The 25,146-nt window shown below is 38.9% G+C and overlaps 1 protein-coding gene across 2 annotated transcripts in view; it reads left to right on the plus strand.

Annotated features, from left to right (window-relative positions):
• Window positions 1-15,319, plus strand: part of TASP1 (taspase 1) — a 74,060-nt gene extending 58,741 nt beyond the window's left edge. For both annotated transcript variants that reach the window (XM_088525995.1, XM_088525996.1), the window contains exons 13-14: window positions 5,401-5,474; window positions 15,154-15,319. In XM_088525995.1, coding sequence (XP_088382121.1) covers window positions 5,401-5,474; window positions 15,154-15,285 — 206 coding nt within the window. In that variant the 3' untranslated portion in view covers window positions 15,286-15,319. The remainder of the gene's footprint in view (window positions 1-5,400; window positions 5,475-15,153) is intronic.
• The last annotated feature ends 9,827 nt before the right edge of the window (window positions 15,320-25,146 follow it).

Consider the following 25,146-nt stretch of genomic DNA (forward strand, 5'->3'; position numbering starts at 1 on the left):
GGTTCGAACTGGTAAGACTTTAAAAAAGTGAAATAGTAGTATTTGCCCTGTTTCTTAAAACTATATAAAGTCCATTCCTTCTACGTGGCTAATTCTGAACAGCAGTGTGATTTTTGAGGGATGTGAGGAATCTTTCCAAAAACATGAAGTAGAAATAATGGTTGTTTTGTGGGGGAGAGTGGGGTGGGTTTGTTCTTCATACAGAAAATTGTGTTTTAGGCTAAGAAAAATGCGTATGAATGTTTTCTTCTTTTCAGTGTCTTATGTGTCAGAAATGCTATCTAAAGTCTTTTGTTCCTTGTTTTTAAGGTACAAAATGTAAATATTTTGGGGATAGACTTGAAATTTGGAAGGGAAGTTGTTTTATGGTTAGAATTTTTTTTCTGTTATGCCCAGGAAAACCTGTGCAGATGAACTACAATTTTTATTTGTACATGTGCACAACAAGAGTTCTTCATTGTATTAAGGCCACCACCAAGAAACTGGTTTTTGACTCCATAGCTAACTGGTTTAAAAGGGTGTGAGATTTACAGCCCTTCAGCATGGTCCGTATCCTAGGAAAAATAGGTAATCATGAGCCCCAGTGATCTACAGCAGAGCAGACATCTTCTCGTGAGCTGGCACGTGGTTTTTCCTTAGCAGGCAAACACAAGGAAGCTGAGCTCTGTCGGCTGCTAGCGGAGTGGGGAGAAATACAGCCCCCCTCTTGGAAGGCAGGGAAGGAGGGCTGGGACGTTATTCACCGGGTGAATTATTTTGTCATTCCGCTTGTGTCATGTCCTTTCCTTTGGGGCTCCTTCAGTGTGGGCATACATGTCTGGCCAGTGCTGTCTGCTGATTTATTGGGCCATATGAACTGTGAATTATGTATATGATTCTATAGGCTGCCAGTAAGAAATGTTCTTTTGTATAAACCTCAGTTCTGTTATTATTTCATCTAGTGCCTCGCGTATAGCTGCCAACAACATTATGGATTTGACATAGAAACTTTTAGTTTAAAGTGTAGTAGGTTACATATCTTTTTCAGATACAAAATGGCAAATTCAATCACCTAATTTAACTGTGTTTAAGGTAGAGTGTAGAATGTCACCTGGAATTGTAGAATTGCTTTGGAATTTGAGCTCTTATTTAGAAAGATGCTTTATCTTTTTTTAATTCATTAATTCATATTATCTTATGATTTTGATTCCATATTACACCTTGCTGGATTGCATCATCTTTAAATCTCATGCACTATCCTGTGTTTGTCAACTTGATTCTAATTTCTTCCTGGCTATGTGATTTGCCCTAGCCCATAGTTTTGCTCAATAGAGTTGTTGAATTTAATGTTTCTGTACCTAACAATCCAAGTTTATGGGGGCTTTATGCTTTTGATTGACTCTTCCGTAATGGTTTGATATAGCATGGAACAAAATTAGTGTTCTGCACATAGTGATTTACTAATGCCTCCCACCTGTGACAAGCAGTGGACTTAGTAGCTATGCTGTGACTGTACTGTCTGAAGGAAAATACTTCTTATTATTAAAATTCTTTTAATGCGTGGGCCCAACACAGTTGAAGAGAACACTCTGCTATGGTTAAAGGAGAACAGATGCCCATTTCCTCTATCTCTTAACGTTTAAAAGGGAAAATGCCATTGCTGCTTCTTTGTGCTGAGAGAGCACCCCTCTTTTGCCCTCTTTTTTGGTATCATTGTTGTGATCAAAGGCATCTTTATTTCTTCCATTGTATTCCTTGGTTTTAAATTTTAAATTCAGCTTTATTTGTTGACTGAGCTTTATTCTCCCCAAGTGTTCATGTCTGTTAGGCTATATCCTCTCTCTGTCTTCAGAGCATCTTTTGAAGAACAGTAAAGTGAAATATAAAAAGTCCTAACACCACACTCAAAGGTACTAAAATATTTGTGAGTGCTGAACGTCAAACCCCTTAGGGAAAGATGTGAATAAGAGAAGAAATTCAGGAATATAACAATTGTTTCTAAGAGCACCAAACTTTCAGATAAGTCAGGTAACTTGTTCCTTTTTAAGGCAGCTATTGAAAGTTTGATAGGATAATTTTCAAAGAAACTACTGCAGTAAATTTGTGGAAGATGAACACTAGTATTACATGTTACTACGAATCTTCAATTTTATGATATAAAGACTAGAATTGACATATAAAATATATAAAATATTGAAAAGTTACTAGTGCATATTGTAATATAGTATAGTAACTATATAGTTACTATAATGTAATATGTATTAATATGTATTACAATAATCAGCTGTTAAATATAGTCCACATATATATAGCAAAAATTTAATCTGAAAGAAATCTATCTGTCAAGCATTTGTTTCTGTGTATTATTTTGCAGTAGGAAATATATTAATAGTGTGGTGATTTGCTTTAATGTCTCATTATACCTTCTTAGTATTGGTATTCTGCTCACTTGAGAAATTTAAAATTCTTAAAATTTGGAAAATTTGTCATTAACTTGGAAAATATTTTTACCTCTTCATGAAGAGAGAACTACATATGTAAATCCTGTAGTATTAGTCAATTTTTTTGCTATTTTACTCATTAAAGGAGAAAGACTTGTGAGAAAATATTTTTTATGTAAAAAATGATGCTTTCGATTAAACAGTAAGGGAAAAAATGCATCTTATCCTATGTTATAAAGAAAATTTTGTTTTATTTTCGGTTAACATTCCAAACAATTCTATTAGCACTGGGCATTTGGGCCAGCATTAATACTGTTATCTGCATTATGCAGTATTCTACATTTTTGAAAGCATATCAGATCAGTTGGATTAAAATAATTATGCAGATAAGTGCGCTTAAAAATTACCGGATCACTTTTTACCTAACTTTTGAACATTTTTAATTAGTTTAATGAAGCTACTTTTACTATTATTTATTAAATTCTTCTTATTGTTTTATTTTCTGTCACAAACATGAACAATGAATTGTTCTGAAAGGTAAAATTCTTAACATCGAACTGCAGAATTGCACTATTGTCTTTGCCTCGAAGTGGAGTGGGAGGGGTTTTTTTTTTTTATGTAGACTGCCTAAATACAATGTAGGCTAGTATATACTACGCATTACTTCTTTATGCAAGCCTGGAAAGGGCCACATTTGAGTATTTGTGGTGTTTCATGTCGTGCTCCACCAGCAGGTGCCATGCAAGGCTGGGAGTGACGCATATTCCAAAACGACATTACCAGGAGCTTCCGTCGAGTACTAGTCGTTCCTGGATAGGAGGAGGATAGTTACCTTGAAATGGTAAAGTGGCAGAGGAGCAGTTTTCATGTTACACTTCCTTGATTTGTAACTGAACATCATATTTCATTAAAGTCTTACTACAGAATATGAATTCCTTGCCATGTGCTGTGGGCTGCTCCATAGTTCCCTTCCAGCCTTCTATAGCTACCACATACCTAGTTGACCAAAGCTGGAAAAGAAAGATATTTCTTTCAAAATTATCCAAAGGTGCCTTTCTTCTTATACTAGAGCAATGCTTCATCTTTGTAGTGTTCCATTTATTTTTCTACAAAGAACCAGAGTTTTGAGACAAGAATCCTTACACTTCTGTTGATGGTGCTACAGTAATAGTGATGGATTTTGGAAGGGATTTTGGAAGGCTTGGTGGGGAAAAGATTTATGAAATGTTTTGTATGTTATGGGTTTTTTTTTTTAGTACTTCAATAGCTTTATTTAAAAGGTGCTACAAGTGAGATTGAGAGCATTTCATGCTGTTTAGCTTATTAATGACTGAATATTTTTGAAGAAGGTGACTGCCTGTAGGAGTCTTCAACAATCATCTTAGTGTTTTCTTTCAACAGTTTGAAAGCTGAGACCATCTAATAAATGATGCCAACTCCTGAATCCGGGAACAGGGTTGCTAAAGATACAGAGAAAGCTGCAAGTTTGATTTACAATTTTCGCATTCAGGAGTGGAATAATTGTGATGTTGCTGATGTATTGGAGAGTAGCCTGCAACATAAATCCTATCCTTAGAGAGAAATGAACAATGAAAATACAAGCTGAATTAAACGAAAGCAATTATGATCAACTTAACTTTCAATATGTTATCTTTGGAAATAAGAGTAAAAACTAGTATTCATCTAATATTTGACATGGGGGCAAGGAAATGTGTTACTATTAAGAAGGTGCAGCATTTTCTCCTCAAACCCAACAAAGAGAACCTGAGTACGTTGATCTGGTGGAATATCATTGATTAAATTCATAAATAAAAACTATTTGTTTTTTGTTGATTTTGGTTTTCTTTCCAGGGAAGTAAGATTCTTGCAGCATAGCTATTTTTAAAGACTATTTTTTTTATGTAGCACAGAAATTTCCTGCCTTCCTAGCATATAGTGAGTTACTACATGTGTTAAGCAGTACATTATTTGTGTAGTTTTGACTGAAGATAAATTATGTAGTGCTGAAGGAGTCTGGCTGTATATAGAATAATTAACTGTCTTTATTGCAGGAATGTATATGTAAACTAAAATGTGATGAAATGTCTTCACAGCAATAAGTATATAATTTAGTTTTTTGTTGTACTACTTTTAATAGCTAGCAATAATCATGTTCTATGCGCCTCCTCTGTTCCCCGAAAGAGAGGGGGAGTTTGTATCTGTTCTTGATATAATTTATTGTATTTTGGGGAGCAGAACTTGTTTTTTTTTTTTTTTTCCAGACATCTCTTGCTTATTGTGCAGAATTTTTCCAGATTCATCAAACAATTCTCCTGCTTATTCTGCAAGGTTATTTTGGTTTCATCAGGCCTCTTTCCTGCCTGCTTTGTGTCTTACTTTACAGATTTTACTACTTCTGCATGTTTCCTGTAGCCCATTTTTGCAGCTCTTCCACAAATGTCCTTTTGCTTTGTTCAGCTATGTGACAAATTGCTTGAGACTGGTTATCCTGTAGGTAGTGTTGCAATATTAGAGAAGACTTGTATCCAGTCCATGGCTATGCTGTTGTAGCATGCTTGTGTCTGGGTTCAAGGCCAGCAGATACTCATTGCATCTGCTTCTTCCTTATGCTTCTTCATCGTGGATGAAACAGGCCTCTGCTTGAAATGTCTGCTTTACCTTTTAGCTACAATTGCAGTTTATATACGGCTCGTCTTGTAGGCTCAATTTCACTAAAGTAATTTTCACTTTCCAAGTAATATTTTTGCAGTACAGGAAAAAAAATGGTGATTGATTTATTCTGGTGAGTAAATTCCTTTCAAGTCTTACAAGATCTTGTTTTGTGGGGTTTTTTTTCTTCTTTTTCTTTTTTTTTCTTTATTTCCCTAACTATATTTTAAGCTAAGTCTAAGTTGTTCCTCAGAACTCCAGTCTTGTTGAACTGCATCTTATATGTGAGGCAAATGCGTTTATTTGTGACCTGTTGCATTTTTCTTTATAGTGGAGTTTCTGTGGAGCCACACAACAGAGAGCATGTGTGTAGGATATATGTCCGCACAGGATGGCAAAGCTAAGGTAAGCCTGGAATAGGTTGTAATACAGGAGAAATAGTACAGAATCTGTGGAAAGTTTGCACAGTGTAATATATATGCTATTATGCCTGTTTTTAAGAGAAAGAAAAAAGTACATGAGCCATTAAATGTACCTATTGATAGAGAATTTCTAATGCCTTGTCATTTTTTTCAACTGTAGCAGTTAATAAGCCTGCACTAATATATGTAGTATATCAGGAAAAAGTGCCACAGTAACATATCTCCGTTGCCTTCCCTGAGAGTATTTAAATGATTTTATCTGTCTTGATTCAGTTATATTGGCCATTTAGGATGATGCAGTATTTCTCTGTGGAGATATCTTCTTTTGGATAGAGAAGTTGGATTAGCAAGGAAGAAAAGAGAGAATATAAAACAAACTTTGGGCTAGTTCCTAGAACAGTGTCTATGATGAATAACATTTTGTTGGGAATGAGAGAAATATTGAATTTGAAATGAGCTGTGGAAACTGGAAATATCCTTAACATCAAATGATAGTGATTAACCAGAAAAGAAGAGAGGAACCACCTTTTTTCTCAGTAATATAGCACTAAAGGGAATTAAAAAGCAAGTATTGAGATGTAGCAACTGTTGCATTCAGGGGAAGTATTTGAACAAGAAGGATGGGAGATTATGGGAGAAGCTAAAATGCAAGCAGAGAATAATTTCTGCAGACATTTGTAAACATACAGCCATGGCTATTCGAGACTGAGTGAAGAGTCACAACTTGATGCAGAATGTGCCAAAAATAGAAAAGAACTGATTAAGAGGAAGGTTCACTGATATGGTTAAAATGATGTGAAGGAGGGTTTTACGGGAATACCTTGCATGAGCTACAGGAGGAGATGACAGCCAGGAAGTTTATGCTGGCAGATATAATAAAGTAATAAAGACTTAGAGTATTTTCATGGCAAAATTTAAAGAAGGGTGAATTTTAAAGCCCAACAAAAGGAAAAATAAAATGGTGAGAACCTGGATTTGCTGCCCATCTCCAGAAATAGCTGCTTGTGTCTCAACTGAGAAGAGTTTCAGTCATTATGAGTGGGAAGGATAGAGGCCTGAAAACAAAAAGAGAAGGATTTTTTTTATTCCTGGATTTCATTTAAGAGACAAATATGAAAGAGGGTGTGTATGAGATAAGTGAAAGAATGTGCAGAAGAAAGAAATCAACATCAGATAATTTTACACAGCAAAACCGGAATAACATGCTGGCCAAGTACAGGGAATTGTTGAGTGAGTATGGATAGGAAAAAAAGACAAGAATGCTTCAGAAGGAGAAGGAGGATAAAAAGCAGCTGTTGAAAGAAGTGCTAGTGGAGGTATTAGTAATGTACTTTTTCATGGCATATGCAAAGTTTATTATTTGCGGAATAGGGTGTGTTATTACTTTTTCTTTATTTTTTTATTTTAGATTTTGTTAGAAAAGGATCCAGACTCAAATGAAAAGCTTAGCTGAACAGAGTGAAACTATAGCAAGCTCAGCTGCAGATGCTCTAGTCTTCGTTAGTTAATTTAAAATCTATTATATTTTGTTTAATGGAAATACAGAGAATCATTTGAATGTGAAATATTAAATGATTATAACAGGTACACCTGGCTCTTGTTTCTATGCTAAGGCTCAAAAGCTGTTTCTAAGGAAGTGTTATTGTTTCTTCCTGATAGTGTCTCCTTAATGAATAAATAAATGCTAAATATGAAATCTGTGAGGTAATGAGCACCAGCATGACAGTACCATGCCCAGAGATGTTTTCCTACTCACGGTTGCAACATTTGACATCTGGTGTGCATTGTTTTCATACTGCTGGTAAATTCTCCAGCTGGTAATCTTGATTGCGCTGACAGAAACAGCTGCTCCACTTGGTTCACTTTTAAATTATGTTTTTGACCTTCATTGAAGAGTTAATCCCCCTCCCTTTCTTCCTCCTTTGAGTTGTGGTCACAAATGCTTTCCAGAGAAAAACCGCAAATGCTTTTGCTGCTGACTTCTATTGATCAAAAAGTCTTCTATCATAAAAGCTGGGATTCTATTCTGTTTCAGCTAGGGCTCAGTCATAGATGGAAAACTGGGCTTGAAATAGAACACAATGTATTGCAAGCAAAAAAAAAAAAACAACCATCCTCTGAGTAACGTTTTTGGGAAAGCCACTTTTGAGTAAGTCATGAAAGAATAATTGCATAAGAATTCATAAATTATAAAATGTCATTTATATTGGTGTCATATATAGCAAAATTGTCAGGCAGCTTGTAGGGAAGCATCTTGTTTCTCTGTTCCTTCTGGGTTGGTAGAGTTTCAGTTTTTCTTTCTTAGACCAGTCCAGAACTCAGGTTTTACTCTTAAAGCAGGGGATTATAACGACGACTGACTTGAGGCTGGTTAGTTTTCTAGCTTATAAGCAAGAAAGTAACTGATATCTTTGTGGTAGGATTTTTAGGAAGTGAGAAGCTTTTGAAGTGAGTAGCACTATGAATTGAACCATTCAAATATTAGAACTGTAATTATAAAAAGAGATGCACACTAAGTGCAGAAAGATTCTGTTTTATAATCTTGGCATGATTTTTCTTGTGTGTTTTGGTGGTTAATGCATTCCGAAATAGGACATAGTGAATGATGGTCCTGAATCCAACACTACGATTGTGTCTGTATTGTAGGTGTTTCTTCCAAGGCATGCAAGGTGGACACCAGCTTGTCTGGAAAAAATACCTACTTGCGAGGTGGAAAGATACTCAACCAATTAACTATCATTGGGAGGGGAGGAAAAAAAAAACAGGAAAAAAGGAAAGCAGGACTAGAGCCTGGAAGTGGTGATTGCATCGTGACCTACCGGTGCTGCTGGCTTTTTGCACAGTGAGCTCTCCAAGTACTGATTTGGAGTCCGCCTTGCAATGAAGGTTGTTTTCATACAGATTTAGGAGACAGTGCAAGACAGGGATCTGTTGGCTGCCATTTCCCTCCAAATTAGGCTGCCCAAAAGCAAACTTGGTATCCAGCAAGAGCCACAGGACAGTTTTGCACTGTGACTAATAATGGTTTGATTTAAAATACACTTTTTGAGAAAGAAATCTAGCCTATGTTGTTTCAAGCATTGTTGTTAGGCCTGTTCATTAGCAAGGTGGATGGACCTCCGAAGATCCGCTGGGGCAAGCTCTTGTCTTACCTTCTGTACAACGGAATTGTCACATAGTCGCATGCAGTCGTTTTTTTGGCATTAGGAAAGTTATTAAATATTCTAATCTTCTGTGGAAACTATTAGCAAAAGTTAAGATTTCTAGACTGAAGGACTGGGAAGTTAAATGCCTTAATGAACTGAGGAAGTATGTTTATTGCTTTGTTTCAGTGTGATCTTGACTCATGAATTATGTGATATAAATTCAAGATCTCTGATAAGTTCTAAGCCCTTTTAGATTTCCTGCCCAAACTTTCTTCCTTTTTTGAAGTAGGAGAATAGCCTTCCAGATGTTGTTTATGGATCCATAAAAGATCCGGCAGCTGATCTCAGCTAAGATCATCAACTAAGAAGGTCAGCCTGTTACCACAACTCTGGTCTGTTTAAAGATATTTTTACAACTTTCAGTTAATGAGTTCCAATTTTCCTGAACTATCTGCTTGAGTTGAAGGAGTCCATGTTTCTTAGCTGTGGTAAGATCTTCTGAATGTCCTTTATGGTTCATAGGATGTCTCAATTTTCTCTGGACGTAGCAGAACCTCCTCTTGTGGCTAGGTCACACCTTGGGAGCCTAATTAATTTTGTTGTTACCATTGGGAAAATGTCTCCATCCTGATGACTGTGATGGTGTTGCCTGTAGTCTGTGCTTCCACAGGTGACGTACAATGTTTGAGCTCCTGTGGGTTGGTGTGACATTTGGTAGAGCAGTCTCACAGTGTCAATTTGTATGAGGGACTTTTTGATACCTTCTGCCACTTAATTTGGGAGAGAAATAGCTGACTCCTTGAGTTCACCTATACTGTGATTCTAGGTGTAAATGGAGAGCTGGAGGGAAAGGAGGTTAGTTGCAAGTGACTCAACTCCTCTGGGTTGCATAGTGCTCATATCTCCTTGTTTCCTGCACTCCTGCAGAGTGTTTGCTCACTCCTTGCCCCTGATGTTCTGCACCAAGTAAAAATTGGCAGCGTGTGCCATACGACTTCTTTCTGCCTGAATCTCCAAATTCCTGCTATTACCTTAGTAACATAAAGTTGGTCATGGTGTATGTCTTTTTTTTTTCCTTACAAATAGTGTTTTCAGTAGTTTTTGAAATCTGGTTGCTCATTTTCAAATGAAAAAAAAAAATCAGAATGCAGTATTGACACTGAATTTTTGGTCCTGCATTATCTGTATGTATTTGGAATATTTTTTCAGCACAGTATGGTTCTTATGAAGGTAGTCATTGCACATTTACTGGGTAATTCCTGTATAATTAGGGAAATTCAGTTACATAGACTAATGTGTGAGCATACACATGCTCTCGTTGTATCTGGTACAGCCTTCTTGATTTACTTGTATGTATATTTTCCCAAAATAAAATGGTTGAATTGTTACTAAGTTATGTTAACTGGGTCTGACTTAGCCACTGGAAGGTTTCTGAATAGGCAGTTCATGGTTCTTATCATGGCAATTCTCCTGCAATTTTCCTGTATTAATTTATAACTAGGCCTTCAATGAAAAGCTATTTCTTTGTGCTTTTGTAACCAGCTTCACTCTTCTCTGCATTGTTTGTAGTTCAGCTTTATAGGGTTTTTTTTTTTCTGATATCTAGGTGACCTAAACAACCATCATTTCCAAAAGTGTAGTTATATTGAATATAATCCAAATTTAGCTGCCATTTTTTAAGTCTCTTTGGCAGATCCTGTGTTCTGTTCTTACAACATGAATTACTAAGTTTTATCTAATGGCAGGTTTGAATATTGCAAAATGCAATATATTATTCTTTCCATTTTTTAATGAACCAAATTCAAGTTGTTTTGCCAGATATGGGGAAACAACAGGGGTGTGTGTTGTGTTGCATATTGCTGTGTTTGCAAGCATCCATTAGTGACAGCTGAGGGCTACACCAGATGTTCTGGTTGTGAACAGAGACTTTAAAATGAATTTCATTTTCCAATTTTAAGAAACAGTAGACAGTGAGACCATTTGCAATTCACTCTTCCTGTTGAGATGTTAGGTATTGTAATCAGAGAGATTTTAATAGACCTAACTAACTCTTAAATAAAGCAAAATTACTTTCTTCTATGTATAAAGCAATATATATGACAAACACTGATTACAGTGATCCTCGTTGGGTTTTCTGCTAATAACCCTCTGTATTCCACCTTGTGAGTAACAAAGGTTTGTGAAAGACCCTTGTTAGGAGAAAGGCAATATCCAGTGCTTGTTGGGTAAAGAATTACCTCTTGGAAGGATCTTAATTCTAATTCGAAAACTAGTGGAAAAACTTACTGAGTCATTTTAGTTAACAGAAATACTAAGTCAAATAACTTGTTCATTTCAGATCACGGAAACACTTTAAAGTTCACAAGATAGGAAAAGAATGTGTCGCATACTTTTTTTTTTTAATCTACACTCTTTTCTGGAGATTGAGGAATTACTCAAAAATTCCTATCTGAAAAGGACTCAATGAATACAGTGAAGCATTGTTTTCTCATAAAGAATATAAAATATTGATACTACTTGGAAATAACCTTCAGTGCTGAGATACCAGTTGAAATATTTGGCTTATAGATCTTCACAGAAACTATGGTTTCTGAGATAGGAAAGCAAATTCAAGTTTTTAGATTGAGTTATTATATAAAACCCAGAGTTGTGGAACATACCTCATGGTTGACGACCAGAACAAAGTAGGTGAGATTGCATATCTAGGTATACGAAGGTAAGTGTGACTGCCTGGCTTAACATCTGCAAAAATCACAATTTCTAATAAGTAGCAGCATCTTAGAATACCCCAAGAGAGCCTGGCATGCGCAGCTGAATTGGTGTTGGCTAGTGCGTCGCTTTAGCATGATTTATATTAAAATGTTTTAGTTGCCAGCTTTCTTAAAATTTGATTCTTTATAATGCATTATACTATTGTTTCTAGATAGAAAAATTATTTTGAGCTGGGAAAACTCTTGCCTTCTGAAAGCACTGGCACTGAGAACCCTTGTTGTCCCCACCGGTGAGCTGGGCGCGCTCCGTGGTGCATCTGCGCCTTGCCCACGAGGACAAGCGCTCGGCGCCCCTCTGTTCTTTAAAGTTCCCCTAAAGCTGAGTTACTCGTGGGGTAACTTGTTGTAATAGCAGCAGCCTGCTTCCAGGAGAGGGATTGGGGTGGCTATTGCTGCTCTGAAGGAGGCTGAGGAGAAGTGAGCAGATGGTTTTCTTGGTGGGACTACGTAGCCGGCTAGGAAGTTTGGGTGCTTCCGAGTGATACCAAATTTCCAAAGGCTCTGTGGGCATGGTACTCTTTTCTTTAAGGTGCTAGAAAGCAAATTTAATTAGGTACATGATGTTCTTGGTCTCTGTTTCATTATATTTCATCTCAATAGGGTAATGAATGGAAAAAATTGGCTTTATGAATTATCCTCTCCAAGGCACATCTTAAGCATGTAATAATAAAAAAATTAAAAAGAAAAAAAAACACAAGAAGTATTCCCTTGGTTTGCTTAAGAACTGAATGTGCTGCCATCTGGTAGTTGTACTCTGTCCTCTTGGCAGTAGCTGATTGACTTCAGTTTCCTCATGCAGCACTGTCTGTCTTTTGGCTTAAACACGGTATTCGTTATACACTGTATTTTGCTTTTAATAAAAAAAGAATCTATCATGACATTATATGAATAAAAGGAGGAAGCTAGCTCTTTACAGCTCTTAGAAAAAAAAGGTTACTCGTTCTCGATCCCAGTTTACCTCAAGGTTGTTTTGGATTCTTTATCTGTGAGACAGGAAGTAAAGTAAGCCTTGGCACCACTTGTAATATTAAAAAGGAGGTAATACTAAAGATGTGTAACTTAGAAGATTGATCAAATGTAGTTGATGAAAAGATGAAATCATGTGTTGTCCCTGCAGTAGTTAACACTTGCTCCAGGCCACCGTGACCTATTAGTTTTGGACTTGCGCAGCAGTGGGAGACTTTCCAGGGCACATAAGAGACTGAGATGTTTTACGTTGCGTGGGCAGCATCGGTAGCGTTGGGTTGCTGCATGGTTTTGATTTGGTTTGAGGGGAAAGAAGTTGCTGGGGGTTTCTCCTGATGGCAGGAACCTAGAGCAAGTTCCAGTGCTTGGGGGGTGCTCAGCTTGGTTGTTGCAATAAAACCTTTTATTTTGCTCCTGGGATTGCTTGAGGATGTGCTAGGCATTTAACTTTGCATAGTTGTGGGATAAGTTAATTTTCTGGCCCACGTTATGAATTAACTTTTTACATAAATTTGATTTGCACAGGTCAGGTCTGCAGTAGTTATAATGGAAAAAAAATAGTATTAGATCAGCATAATGCTAAGATTTCTTCTGTTGCAGTAACAATTTCCTCTCTTGTGCTTCTAAGCAGAGTCTTTGGCCTTCAGTGCTTTTTATTGTGTTGCTGCTAAGAGCTCTGCTGGCTCATTCCGCTCGTGACCGATGCCTGATGCAGAGCAGAGCGATCCGCTCTGGCTGGGGTGTCTCCCCAGGCCGTCAAGGGCAGCCTCCCATTGAGAAAAGGTTGTTCCTGGGCTCTTTGACGGTGCTCTTACACTGTCGTCCTGTCCCACTTTTCATTTTGAATTTTTCCTAGGTCAGGAAAAATATCTTAGGACTGCTGGTCTTAAAAATCAAAAATACTTTTCCAGTTGTTTCTCTCCTCTTTTTCTTTTGAACCTATGAAATAATGACTCAAAAAATTGTCAGCTACATTTGAGGGGAACTGTAACAGATTTGAAAGGAATCCTTTCTTCTTGAAGTGGTAAATCACAATTGTAACCAAAATTGTTCTGAAAGTAGGAAGATGTTCGTGTATCAAGCAGGAACGCCAAAGATCAAAGTTTTACCAGTAAAACGAAAACCTTTAAATGTTTTTAATTAATTCTCATTCTGTAATTCAGCTGAAAACAAGACCACCTAAGAGCAGACACCAGGATACCCTTATCAAGAAAGGAATTAAAAGAAGCTGTCTCTCGGAAATATAAAATCCCTCTACAATGCAGTGAATTGTGGTTACAGCTTGAAATAACTTTCTGCCCAATTGATCCAAGCTATTCTTACTGTACTTTTATATCCACAGTTTTTGTCACAGCCCACTGCCTTATTGCACGTTATACATTTTACACCACTTAAAGCTTATAAATGGGATAATGTACATGCAAAAGCTTAAATATGTAGTTGGCTGCACTTGAGGAAGCTGTAATTTCTCCTGCCAGCAACTTAACTGTTGTGAGTTCTATATTATAGTAGGAGTCTTGGCTGCTTTCTAATTTAATAATTGTTTAAACATTAATTTGTCTTAAGCATTAATGAGTCGCTTAATGAAGTGTATAACTAGCCAGAGGAGTATAGGCCAGCAACCTATATGCCCTGCCCCAAGCCCATGTAAATGCAGTTATCAGCCCTGTTGCCTTTTAGAGTAGTCTTAAAGTAGTCTTAAAGCTTTTTTAAGTTTTGCCAGAGCTCTGAAAGTTGGAAGCGATTTGTGGTAACTTGTTTCTGACTCCTTTTGTTGTTCTGTTTAAACACTGCTTTAGCCACTTGACCCTATATGAAAACATCCATATATCTGTAAATGTAAATATGCTGTATTTCCATATCACAGTGTTGAGGAAAACATAAGTAGTTTTCAGAGTAAAAAAATGCTGCGTGTAGGGGTGGGGGAAAGAGGGGGATGCTTGAATCATTACTGTTAACAATAAGCCCAAATATCTTTTAATATGTGAATGCTTTTGCCCAGCAGCATATAAATATACTCCAGAATATAAAGGATTTCTTTGGAGATTTATTTGTGACAGAGTGTAACAGAGTAACAAGCTGGACTTGGATGTGCATGCATGCACTCACACATGTGCTTTTATTTTCTGGTTTAAATATTGCAGAGCCATCTCAAATGCTTGCTTTTAAAAATTCCTTTTTGCAGTTCAGTCCTCCATGGAAAAGCAGCCTATTAAGAGAAACACAGGTCCTGTTTGTACCATTTATTTGACAGTTGGCAATAAATACCTTAGTGGAAACTTTTGGATTTTTTAAGTTGACACTATGTAGAGGAATTTCGTCTTTGCATTCTCATCATAGTGGTTGCCTTATGCTTAGAGGTGTGAGTTCATCTCTGTCAAGTACTTTACGCTGCCTAGGATTTTGATATATTTCTATATGGAGTACTAAACTTTTTTGAATCTCTCTTAAGGGACAGGCCTTATATACCATGGAATTTAGCAATTATTTTGCTTTTGTTTGCTCACTGAATATCCTTTTCTTCGATTTTCCATGAACTGAGTCATCCAGTTTATCTTTTCTACCCATGTGTCGTGGCTCTTTTCTCTTCACGTGTTAAACATTAACACATACAAAGTGAAAAATTTCCAGTCATTTGCAGCTTTTCAACTTGCTGTGTAATTGGCTCTCGGACTTCTGCCGTGGAGCAGCTTAATTGTTCAATATTTGCCAACTTGCTTGGTGCTTCGTCGAATTTTGCCTCTTTCCTCACTCCATAATGCTCTTGATTTTGCCACAGACTCACATTTCAAGACTTCCTCCCGGGGCCGTGGCGGGACAGTCCGTGGCAATAGAAGGAGGAGTTTGCCGCCTGGAAAGCCCAGAGAGCCGAACAGCTGATTCCTCACTTCATTGTAGAGAATGTGAATGACTTTTTGTACAATAAATTCTTTTGTGTTTTCCCAGGTGTTGGAAATCCTACTTCGTTTTATGCCCCATATTGCAACCATGTGCACCATGAGACAAGTGCTGCTGTAGCTTATGCTCTCACTCTGTGAATGGGGGTGTGTGCGTGTGTGTGTGTGTTGTTTTTTTTTTTTTCCTGCCCCGGATAAAGTAGGAACTTTTCACAGTTGTGCAAAGATAATGTACGGTTAATGATTATGGTTTATTTTTTAAAAAAATCTCAAGATTGAAAAAAAAAATTAAAGATGCGGTCGCAATTGTCATTTGTGCTCTAAATTTAAAAGTAATGGGCCTTTGAAGTGGCTGTATAATTATGCAAAAATGATTATGGTTTCTGAGTTTCTCAGTGGTTTGAGGAAATCCAGTGGTGGTTTAAGCATGGGTTGTTTTTTCCCTCCCCAATAAGGAGGATTTTTTTTGTCAAAGAATGGTTTCAGTGAAACAAACTAGAGCAAAATTAAAGCTAGATTTGTTTTAAATAGTCTTACAGGTCATATCTCTGTTCCCAAGATAAGATGTTAATAGCTTCAAGCTGTATGTATTACAAAAATCTATATGAAGATAATGTATCGTAATGTAGTCTTTATGTATAACGGAATATTGCAATGTAAATAAGAAAAAGTTTATGGAAAGATTCGTTATTATTCTTCGCTTCTGTTTTAAATCTATTTTTAAGAGAGAGGTACAGAAATGAACATATTACTGGATGCGAAGTGCAATGTGTATTAAATGGATGTTGGGAGATCTAATAGTAGCTTTCTTATCGATAAAGCAACTTCCTAAAGTCCAGCCACAGCATGGGTATTTATATAACGGTGTGTAATATGTATGTACGGTGCATAAATTTACTGTAATTCCTTTTATACCTTCAACAAAACTGAGTTATAAAACAATATAGTCCTTCTCTGCCTTGTAAAACACTGGTAGTTGAACTGTCTTTCCTCTCTAGGTCTGGTAAGTTCACCAGATCAGCTGTGTCCTAAAAGCGCGTTCGGCCAAACGCTCTTCCATTCGATCTTTTTTTTATCCTTCACACCATTGGCAGCAATAGAAAACTTTTGTAATTAATCCCTTGTCCTGACAAGTATGCCAAAGAGAAACTAAAATAGTTCATCTTTTTCCCTGGTGGGTATCTGATAATTCTGTTTTCAGAAGTAGTGGATAAATAGATATTCAGACTGTACTCGCTTCACTGGGCATTGTACTTGCCTTTTTTGTAATGTTGTGCCTGCCTATAACAGACTTACTTGACTGACTTAATGGTTACACTGATTGTAGTACCAATCTTCCATGGATAAAAATCTTAATAAATATTTTTAAAAGCCTGAGTTCTTTGTCACTGTTGAGTTACAGCCTACGTTAAGATGTTGTCTACTGTGTGTGTGTGTGTGTATGTGTTTCCTAATTGTGACATACATACAGGGTTGTGTGCTGAAAGCAAAACTTTCTGGTACAGCTGTACAGAAGTGATTTGATTTTTTTGAAGTACAGGCTGAGTTTGCCTTGCTGCTCTCTGAATTATAAGATCACTAAATTTCTGTTCTTGAAGTTTGGAGGCTATATGACACTGCAGTGCTTTTCTTGAAAGTAGGTTAAGTAGAAAAGGTCACTTAAAAGCTTAATCTAGATCATTTGAATATACTTTAAAAAAAATCATTTTGTAACTTAGATCCACCCTAGCTGTCAATTGGAGAGTTCAAGATTCCTTTTTGTTTGTTTGTTTTGAGATGTGTTCAGGATAAAGTTTTTGTTTGAAGGCAGTTCTATGATCAAAGAAATTTCTGTAAATTTCTGTAGATAACAATAACAAGGGCTTTCCAGAATGCAGGGGAAAAAAAGCTGTCTAAAATAGCTTGTGCTTACATATCAGACAGCATCCGTAGCAGCTAAACCCAGAGTCTGGTCTGATGAAGTGCAGGGGAGCTGAACTGATTGACAGCAGCGAGGACGTAACAGTGCAGAGTGCGATGCTTTAGAAATCTTCTAACAGAGAGCAACGTTAGCATCGCTCTTCCATACAGCATTAAATGATTGTATGGCTGCTTTGGAAAATCAAAGGCAATGGGTTTGTAGATACCAGACGCCATGTGAAGGTGGCATTGCTTTTGGAAAACCTGAACTATCAGGGTTAGCTTACTTTTATTCTCAAAGTGCATTTCAGTGTTAGCTTCATAGAAACTTGGCAGAAGGTCATGCTCGTGTGGAATACGCTTGGCAGGATGGCCTGCGAGAGGTGCAAAGTGCTGATTTCCTTCTTCCACCCACTCTTGCCTTCATCTTGGCTCTTCCTTCCTTAATCTCTCCTTAGGGAGATGTGGTGGCTCCAACATAGGCTGCTGTACCAGCCAGGGAGGAAGCAGCCGTGAGGCCCCGGTGCCAGCGCTCGCACTGGAGCGCGTGCGAGTCCGCCCCGGCGATGGGTGCAGCGAGCCAGCCCCGCGCCTGTGCACGGGGGGCTCTGCCAGCTCCCCACGGGTGCACCCTGCCACGAGACTCCGGCGGGGCTGCCTGAGCAGCAGCCTCCTAACTTGTCTCAAGATCCCTCTTGCAGCCTATTACCTAGAGACGTTGTAATACATCTTATAGACGAAGGTCGCCCAACTTATTATCCTAATTTACACTGATGTAAGTATGCACGTACACATGCAGAAAAAGACTACTAAGCTGATCTTTCCAAAACCTTAAGAGGCAGTTTTCAGAAAGCATTGCATCAAGGCAAATGTTTGAAGTGTGAGATGCTGTTCCCACTGAAGTCACTGGGAGCTGGGCCATCAGCCTCAGTGGAGCTAGGGCATCACCATTTGAGGTATTTATCTTAAGAGAGTCAAACATTATGAGTGCCTTAAAGTCAACACTGGAGACTTCTGAAACAGATGGCACAAGATGTTCTGATGACTAACAGTTATTTTTGGATCTACAAGAAAAGGTGCTGGACACTTGGTTGAATCTGCACTGTTGCAATGGTGTGCTTTGTGAGTAAGACATTTCAAGGAATGTGTCACTCAAAATGGTGAGTTCTCTGCGGTGTGTTAGTACTAACTTACTTTCAGAAACATCTACGGCATAGAAGGGAATTGAAGATCCAGATGGAAGATTCAAACTGAAGAATATTCTGTGGAAGTAGTTTGGTGAAAACAGGCTTTGATTTTCCTTGAAAATGAGCTGTGCACTAGTCAAGAACTATCACCATGTCTTTATAATTTGAATAATTTTCCAGAAGGTGATGATTTCTTTATATAGCTATTGTATATGTATTTACATTATACGGGATATGTATAGTACAAATGTTAGGATGGATTTGAGATTTTCCCAATTTTCAGAATTGTTTCTTTAAAATACTTACTGTATTCTTCTACCTGTACACCTGGATACTAGGATACCATAATGGAACTTTTCAGGCCACACTGCCCATAGACCAGGGGAGATCAATTTTAATTCAACTTTAAATGTATCCGTAATCAAAAAGAGGTACTACTTCGAAAAGAGGTATCATGGCTAAAAGCAAGCTCTTGTCTTTGGTGTGAATTACAATTGCAGCTAGTACTAGCTTCAAGACTAAATGCAAAAGTATAATCTTACAGGGAGAAAGTTCTTTTTGTGGTAGGTTAGTTTTTCTTGGATCAGTGAACCAAATTTTTGTGCTCTGCAGCTGCACAATTGCTAGATCTAACATAAAGGAAACGTGGGAGCACATGACTGAAAGAAGAAAGGAGAGAATGGGATAACGTCTTTTGGTTGATATCTGCAGTTAAATCAGATTTGGTATAAAATGAAACTGCACCCTCACTGTGCTAACTGTGATTATTCCCATTTTATATTGCTCTTATTCTGTTCCAGTGCATCTTTGGAAGTAACTTCTACAATGCATGGTGGATTTTTTTTTTGAGGTAAATTTGTCACAGTTATCAAATAGCATTCTGTGTTTAATTTTACAGGAATAAAGTCTAGTTAAGTGCAGTTCTCAAATACGATGAAGAAATAGTTTCTGAAGTTTGGAGGCTAGTCCTTTCAAAAGGCTGTGAACTCCTCTAGGGAGATTAGAGCATGCCAAGGTTCGAGGTAACTAATGGTCAACACTGAGACATGATGGCCTTTGAAACTAGCACTGCGTTTGAGGAGGGAAGGGAAATTGTTTCATATCGCATATTTATTGTATTAACATGTCATGTAGTTTCTATGAAAGAAAATTAGCAACCCAAAATACAAACAGTGCCATGGCACAGTAGAAAATGTCTAATGATACATGACTTGCAAAATGTTGCGGTTGAAGTTCAGAACTGCAATCCAGGTGGTTCCTCAGAGTTAAGGAAGGAAAATGGACAGGAAACACCATTTTGAGTGTCCTCTTTACATATCAAAGAGGAGTTATTCTCAGATAGGTGTCAAGAATCTTGGTCAACATAAAAAGTTAACTAAATTAAAATAGAAATCAAAAATAAGGAACCTGCAGCTATAACTGACAAGCAGAAACCAAGGACTGTTAAAAGTATGCAAGGGAGAGAGGGCATGTCATGTTGACCTAATCATGATGCAGATGGAAGTTCAAGTGTGATCTGCTGCTGCTTTCTTCTTTTAATCATTTTCTTTCATTATTGTTTTTAGTTTTGAAATTAAGATGTTTTTGCCTCACTAGAGTAAAACTTTTACCTTCGGTACCTCTAAAGTCATGTAAAATCATGTAAAATGAAGATGCTTTCATTTCTGCAGGGTGGATAAGCCCAGATAAGGTGGTAGATAGAGGATAACTCTGCAGGTAAGTTGCAATCAAGTGTTTGAGGAAATGGAGTGGGCTTTCAACCAATAAAGTCTTTCTTTTTAAATTTGTCTTTTTTTTTTTTTTGGCTTTGTTCAAATTATAGTCCTTTGTTTCAATATTTTTAATGCTTTACCCCACCATGTAACCATAACCATATCTGTCAGTACCTATGGACCTTCTATAATGTGGTAGTAAATCCTGGCTCTTGTGAACCATTGCTCTAACTTGAGCATAAAACCTGACTCTAATCAGACCACTTTTACTCATCTAGAGATCTCCATAAGCCATTCTTCTATATTCATATCAGGCACTTTCTACCCTTCTATCAAGAAACCAAACCACATACAGCCTAACTTTTAAAAAATACAACTTCAGGTGCCTTCAAAGTCTGTGCGTCCCTCTATCTTATTCCTGGGGCATCCAATACTCTCCTGTGGTGACTGATCTCTCTACTTTTGGTCATCCAGTGCTTCTGCTGGTTGGCTGTGTTACTTGGCAAAATTACAGAATGGTTGAGGTTGGAAAGGACCTTCAGCAATCACCTAGTCTAAGCCCTTGCTCAAGCAGGGTTACCTAGATCAGGCTGTCCAGGACTGTTCCCAGACAGACTTTTAACATCTCCAAGGATGTAGTCTCTCTGGAGGCCTGCTCCAGTGCTCCATCACCTTCCCAGTAATAAATAAATAAATAAATTTTCCTTAGAGTCAGATAGACTTTTCTGTCTTTAGCTTTGTGTTCATTGCCTCTCATCCTATCACCGAGCACAATGGAGAAGAGTCTGGCTCTTTCCTCTTTACACCCTCCTTTCAGATGTTTACATACACTGACAAGGTCCATCCCCTGCCATGCCTTCTCTGCTCCAAGCTGAGCAGTCCCAGCTCTCTCAGTCCCCACTGAAGTGAGAGAAGCTCTAGACTCTGCATCATCTTAGTGGCCCTTTTCTGGGCTTTCTCCAGTAGCTCCATATCTCTCTCGTGCTTGGGGAGCCCATGACTGGACACAGCACTTCCTGGTGTAGCCTCACCAGGGTTGAGTAGAGGATAAAGCTCCTCTCTGACCTGCTGGCAGTGCTTATCCTAACTCACCCCAGAATAGTATTGGCTGCCTTGGCCACAAGGGCATGTTGCTGGGTCATGATCAGTCTGTAGTTTACCAAGACTCCCAGGTCGTTCTCTCCAGAGCTGCTTTCCAGCAGGTCAACCCACAAGAGTCAAGTCCTATCTGACAAATCTGATTTCTTTCTGTGACCAGGTGACCTGACTAGTAGATGATGGAACGGCTGTGGACATGATCTGTTTAGGCTTCAGTAGGGCCTTTGGCACAGTCTCCCACTGCCTTCCCCTGGGGAAGCTGGCCAGTCCCCTTAATATCTTTATTGATGATCTGGGCGAGGATATTGAGGGCACGTTCAGCAAATTTGCAGGTGACATCAAGCTGGGAGGAGGAGTTAACCTGCTTGAGGGTAGGATGGCTCTGCAGAGGGATCTGGACAGGCAGGATCAATGGACTGAGGCCAACCGTATGAGGTTCAACGAGGCCGAGCACTGGGTCCTGCACTTCGGTCACAACAGCCCCATGCAGTGATGCAGGCTTTGGGCAGGGTGGCTGGAGAGCTGTGCAGCAGAAAAGGACCTGAGGATTGACAATCAACTGAACATGAACCAGCAGTGTGCCCATGCGGCCAAGAGGACCAACAACCTCCTGGCTGGTGTCAGGAACCGTGTAGCCATCAGGACTGGGGAAGTGATCATTCGCCTGTACTCAGTGCTGGAGAGGCTGCACCTTGAAAACTGTGTGCAGTTTTGGGTCCCTCACTACAAGAAAGACATTGAGATGCTGGGATGAGTCAAAGAAGGGCAGCGAAGCTGGTGAAGGGGCTGGAGCACAGCCCTTATGAGGAGTGGATGAGGGAGCTGGGGTTGTTTAGTCTGGAGAGGAGGAGGCCTTATCGCTCTCTGCAACTACCTCAAAGGAGGTCGTAGTGAGGTGGGGGTCAATCTTCAGAAAAACTACAGATAGAACAAGAGGAAATGGCCTCAAGTTGCACCAGGGGAGGTTCAGGTTAGACATTAGGAAGAATTTCTACACAGAAAGAGTAGTCAGGCATTGGAACAGGCTGCCCAAGGAAGTGATGGAGTTGCTGTCCCTGGCAGTATTCAAGAAACGTGTAGATGAGCTGCTCAGGGACATGGTTTAACAGGTATCATGTTGAGGGGCTAACGGTTGGACGTGATGATCTTGAAGGTCTTTTCCAACCATGATGATTCTATGATTCTATTCTATGAACCTGTGCTGCTGCATGGGGTTATTCCTCCCAAGGTGCAGGACCCCACACTTGCCTTTACTGAACTTCTCTGCCCATCGCTCCAGCCTGTGGCAGTCCCTCTGGATGGCAGCACAAGCCTCTGGTGTATCAGCCACTCCCCCCAGTTTTGCATCATCAGTGAGATGGATTTTTGAAATTTAATCTAATGCTGAAAGGTGCCCTACACCTAGTACATTATGAATGGTTAGTAGGAAGTATGACGAGCATCTATGGGGTGTAGAGTGTAGTAACCCAGCCATGGTAGTCCTTGCACACAGTTGCACTGACAACAGTGTTAATACACCCTGTAAGACTCCAACCTACTGGCGTTACAGTGGTGTTGAAGGGGACTGATTCTTCCAGGACAGGACTTTCCTACAAGCAGGGAAGGAGACACCCTGGGATCCCCCTGTTCTGGGATATAGCTTTGCTGACAGACTTAATTTTCACTTCAGTATAGTAAACAGACAACGTCTCCTGCCTGCAGATGATTCATCTCTCATTATGTTTAATAATTAGAATTGCATGCTTTTCCTCTGCACGCCTGGCTGCTGTGCCAAAGTGAGCAATCTATTTTCTGAACAGCTCCATCTGTTGGCATCGTGTTGCCATACCAAATAAATAAATAAATAAATATCCCCCCCCCCAAAAAAAAATTCCAAAGCAGCAACAACAGCAAAGAGATTTTCTGCTTAGAGTATGAAGAGAAGGGCTGCATTTGGCATGGTCTTGGTGCACCAGCTACCCTCCTCTGAAAACCACTGGCTAAATGTCTCCTGCTCCCGAGCTCACCGGTGTCCTCAGGTTTCTTCAAAACTGGAAGTGCTGGGTGTCTGCTGAATGCCCTGCATGCCCCTCTGCATGCTCACCTGGGCAGAAATGGGGAGAAATCCAAGGGCTCTAGTGTCCTCGTGCAGTTCCCTTTTGTTTCGCAGCACAGACTTGCTACAGATGAAGCACTCTGGGTGGCCTGGAGATTGCTGTGCATGAAGAAGTGTTGCAGGTGGCACAGAGATTGCTCTGGATGAAGAAGTGCCGTGGGCAACATGGAGATTGCTATGGATGAAGAAATGTCATGGGTGACATGGATATCACTATGGATTGCTATGTCCAACCTGGCCACAGGAGGGTACCACAGACAGTGACACAGCCATTTTGGCAAAATTTCAATATTTGGAAGTAAGCCACCTGGTAACATCGCATCTTGCTGCTCCATGTTCCCTTCCTGACCCTCTGCCACAAGCGAGCTGGTGTGTGATGGTGCAAGCAAGGCTCACGTATGGGCTGGGCAGAGCAGCAGCCTCTTGTGCCTTCGTGCATAAAGACTCGTTATGTTTTCTGTCCCTCTGTCCCGGGATGCAGGAAATGCATCTTCAGAGTTAGGCTTTTATGTCCTGCTTGGCATCTTAAAAAAGACTTGGGACAGTGTGCATGTTCCCTGCATGAGTATTGTGCAGAGGGGGCTGCTCCCTTACCTGCCTTCATAAAGCCACCAAGCAGGGGAATAGCTGATGATGGAGCATGCTTTGCCAAAGCTGCATTGCACGGGGAGGTTAGAAGTCAACACAAACATTTTTTTTTTTTTAAGAAAAATGTTTTATTTTGTGACAAATTTGTGTATCATTTGAATTTGGATCCACTTAAGAGCTGTTTATCTAAGGTTCTGGGCAAAGCCTGAACGAGAGCTTCATACTGAGCACCAGTAAATCCAGTCCTCTCCCTGGTGGCTCAGCATGCCTTGGGCTCAAATTTGTAGCTGTATTTGAACAGCAGCTTGGCTTTCATTAGTCATGAATTCCATTAGTCATGAATGAGGCTGGCATCAGCAATGGCAGCTTCAGTTACCTACAGCTATTCTCTTTTGGACCCAACATATATATGAAAAAGGAAAGGATTACAAACATACTTACAAGCAAATACTTTCCCTTGTACAGTTTATGCTATGTTCTGCTTCAAAGAAATAGCTATCTACCTTCTTGAAAATGTTGTCGTATTCCAGCTGCTGTGTTGGTGTTGGCATGAACTAACAAAGAATCTGATACTTGATACTCGATGTCAAATATTGGATGTTTCCGGTATTGATACCTTTTATTTGTGGCTTGATCCTAAAGCAAGAATGAAGCTGGGGCCTTTTTTTGTACATACTTATTCTTTGTTCTTTAAAGTCCTTTTCCCCAGGGGCATTCAACATCTCCTTTTGATGAGAGTTAATTTTCTGATTTTTGACAGATGCTTTTTTTTCTCCCTCTTCATAAAAGTCAAAAAGGCAAAGGAACTCTGCTAAATAAATAAATACAAATATTTTGTTTCTTGTGCTATCAGATGCAGCATGCAATAAGATCTGGCCTCATTTGTGAAGGAACAGTTCTAGTGACACAGATGAAAAAATGATACTTTAAAAGCAAAACAAAACAGAATTGTGTAGTTTGTTTCCTTATCTCTGGTTTTATTTGTCATTTGGAGAATTTGGATAGTCCCAAGGCTGACATAATTCAAAATAGATTACTTCCATTGATTTAAGTAGCAGTTTGGATTGGTCTACGTGATATTGTAAAACTGTAAGTGCCTCTGAAAAAGACTTAAGTATAACTTATTTATCATGTAGGCTTTAACATGGAAAAAGTGAAGTTTCTAAACTATGTTTTTTTTTTTTTTTGTCTTCAGAAATGTCTCTTTTTGTTGACTAAGAAACCAAACTGTTGAGTTCTGCTGTATGGGTATTTTTTAAAAACACCTATATACTTAGACAGCTTCCTATCATGTGA

Source organism: Tinamus guttatus, unplaced genomic scaffold, assembly GCF_059628265.1.
Source record: "Tinamus guttatus ecotype Peru unplaced genomic scaffold, ASM5962826v1 Tinamus_guttatus_pri_ptg000241l, whole genome shotgun sequence".
NCBI classification, from domain to species: Eukaryota; Metazoa; Chordata; class Aves; order Tinamiformes; family Tinamidae; genus Tinamus; species Tinamus guttatus.